The sequence below is a fragment of the Penaeus japonicus genome, unplaced genomic scaffold (genome assembly GCF_977035675.1).
Source record: "Penaeus japonicus unplaced genomic scaffold, GWHDUDI00000001_assembly GWHDUDI00000016, whole genome shotgun sequence".
NCBI classification, from domain to species: Eukaryota; Metazoa; Arthropoda; class Malacostraca; order Decapoda; family Penaeidae; genus Penaeus; species Penaeus japonicus.
Genome location: NW_028234418.1, coordinates 12194249 through 12196748, shown reverse-complemented (window position 1 = coordinate 12196748; position 2500 = coordinate 12194249). Strand labels below are relative to the sequence as shown.

Here is a 2500-nt window from a genome sequence, read left to right as displayed (position 1 = left end):
TGAAAAAAAGAGACTATAACAACGGCACTCCTTCCCTCTCTTTTTTCTCTCACGTACACACACTCTCTCTCTTTCGCTTTCTCTCTCTCTCTCTCTCTCTCTCTCTCTCTCTCTCTCTCTCTCTCTCTCTCTCTCTCTCTCTCTCTCTCTCTCTCTCTCTCTCTCTCTCTCTCTCTCTCTCTCTCTCTGGCTATCTATTTATTCATCCGTCGATCTCCGTCACAACTTTTACAAAATTGCATACTCACACACATGGAAAGAGAAGACAAATAGAGACGTGGAAGAATAAATAAAATTAAAAAAAAAAAAACATAAATAAGCATACTGACAAATGGATATGCAAAATGAACAAACATTGACAAATGGATATGCAAAATGAACAAATATGAAAATAGAGAAAGACATAAATAAGGTACAGTAAAGGATACACCAGGGAATATGCATCCCACGTATCCAGCGAATGAATGATATCGGAATACACTTCGAGATAAATCGATCTGAATGTGTAACTCTCGCCAGACAGAATCCAAATCGCCCGGTCTTTTTTCTTTCTTTCTCGCTAAACAAAGAGGGAGAATAAATATTCGTTTCATAAGAGCAGGGCTTATCAGCAGGGTCGACGTTGAAGAGGCCAGAGGGGGAGGGGGAGAGGATGGAGGGAAGTAGGGAGGGGGAGGGGGGAGGAGAGGCAATGAACAAAAGAAGGTGTCATTCGCAGACTCACAGGAATGCTACAACCTGCCATGACTGTCATGTCCAGAGCCCCCTATACTGATGGAGGGAGGGAGGGGGAGGGGAGGGGAGGGGATAGTGCAGCTGGTACAGGAGGACGGGTAGGGGTAGGATGGGATGGGGGGAGACGTGGGGGTGGTGAGTGGGGGATGGGGGAGAGGAAGTTGGCGCGGAAGGAGATGAGGTGGGAAGGAGGGGGGTGGGGGGGGAGAAGATGAGAGAGAGATGGGGAATGGGGTAAGTGGTGAGGGAGGGAGAAGACGAGGGAAGATGGAGGGAGGGGGACGGGAGGGGGGAAAGTATGCAGGGAGTGAGAAAAAGAACGGTGGAGGGAGGAAAAGGGAAGGGATAGAAAAAGAGGAGGGGACGAGGAAGAGGAAGAAGAAGAAGAAGAAGAAGAAGAAGAAGAAGAAGAAGAAGAAGAAGAAAGAGTAGAAAGAGAAAGGAAAAGGAGAAGGAAAAGAGAAAGAGGAAGAAGAAGAGAAGGAGGGAGGGGGGAGGAGTAGAAGGAGGAAGAAGAATATGAAGAAGAGGAGAAAGAGACAGAGGAAGGAAGAAGAAGTCGAGAGGAAAGAGGAAGAGCAGTAGGAGAAAGAAGAGGAGGAGCAAAAGAAAAAGAAGAAGAAGCGAGAGAAACTTGAGGAAGAGGAGAAGTAGGAGGAGGAAGAGGAGAAAGAGGAAGATGAGGAGGAAGGGCGTGAGAAGAAATGAAAGTATGGTGGGAAGGATGAAGATGTGGAAGTAGAGGAGGGAGAGGATGGAAAAGAGAAGGAGGAGAAAGAACTAGGGAATAAAAAAGAGAGAACAAGTCGAAATGGGAGATATGTGTATCATTGGTAAGAAAGATGATTACAAAGAGATAAGAATATTGAAAAGATTAAAGTTGAAATATTTAAAAAGTTGGCGAGGAAGATGGGACTGCTCTCTCTCTCTCTCTCTCTCTCGCTCTCTCTTTCTTTCTTTCTCACTCTCTCTCTCTCTAACTCTCTCGCTCACTCTCTCATTCTCTCTCTCTCCCTCTCTCTTTGTCTCTCTCTCTCTTCCTCCCTCCCTGCCTTCGCACCCTCCCCCCCTCCCCCCCTCTCTCTTACGACCCAGTTTCCCTTCTCAAACAGCATTCCTATTGGTCGGTAACAATCATGTTATTCAGAATTAGGTTTGGTAATAGACTCCCTATTAGATTATATTACGGTCGGTCTCTCCCACAGAGAAGAGGTTGTGAGGTTGGGTGGAGGGAGGGGGGAGGGGGGAGGGGGGACGAGAGTCAAGCCTATCACAACCTCTATTTTTTTTTCTCTCTCTCTCGTTCTTTTCGACTTTAAAAGCAAAATAAAATTTGTCGCTGGAGTTAGATCTGACTCTTCAACGTGGCAAAATTATATAGGATGGACTGGGGTAGTTAGATGAAAGACGAAAGGAAAGGAAGAGAAAAAGTTACTACTTTTACTCTCTCTCTCTTTCTCTTTTTATCTCTCTCCCCCCCCCCTCTCTCTCTCTAACACACACACACAAGATACCACGATCTTTGAATACCTTTGAATATTAGTCCAGCACCCTACCAGCTACCACTGACAATCTTCTCTCTTTCTCTTCCACCCTCTCTCTTTCTCTCCTTCTCTCTCTATATATTAGCCCAGCACTTACCAAATACCACTGGTACTCGAAGTAAGGATCTGTCGGATCTCGATCCGACTGAATGCTCTGTAGGGGGACGAGATTCTCAACTTTCAGTGGTTTGTAGCCTCGCTTCACCCGCTGGAATCCGAGC

General features: G+C 46.1%; 1 protein-coding gene across 1 annotated transcript in view; it reads right to left on the bottom strand.

Annotated features, from left to right (window-relative positions):
* Positions 1-2500, bottom strand: part of amon (prohormone processing protease amontillado) — a 132363-nt gene that overhangs the window by 22140 nt on the left and 107723 nt on the right. Inside the window, exon 3 of the mRNA XM_043012838.2 lies at positions 2377-2500. This exon is cut by the window's right edge and continues 20 nt beyond it. Within this exon, the coding sequence (XP_042868772.1) occupies positions 2377-2500 (124 nt within the window). The remainder of the gene's footprint in view (positions 1-2376) is intronic.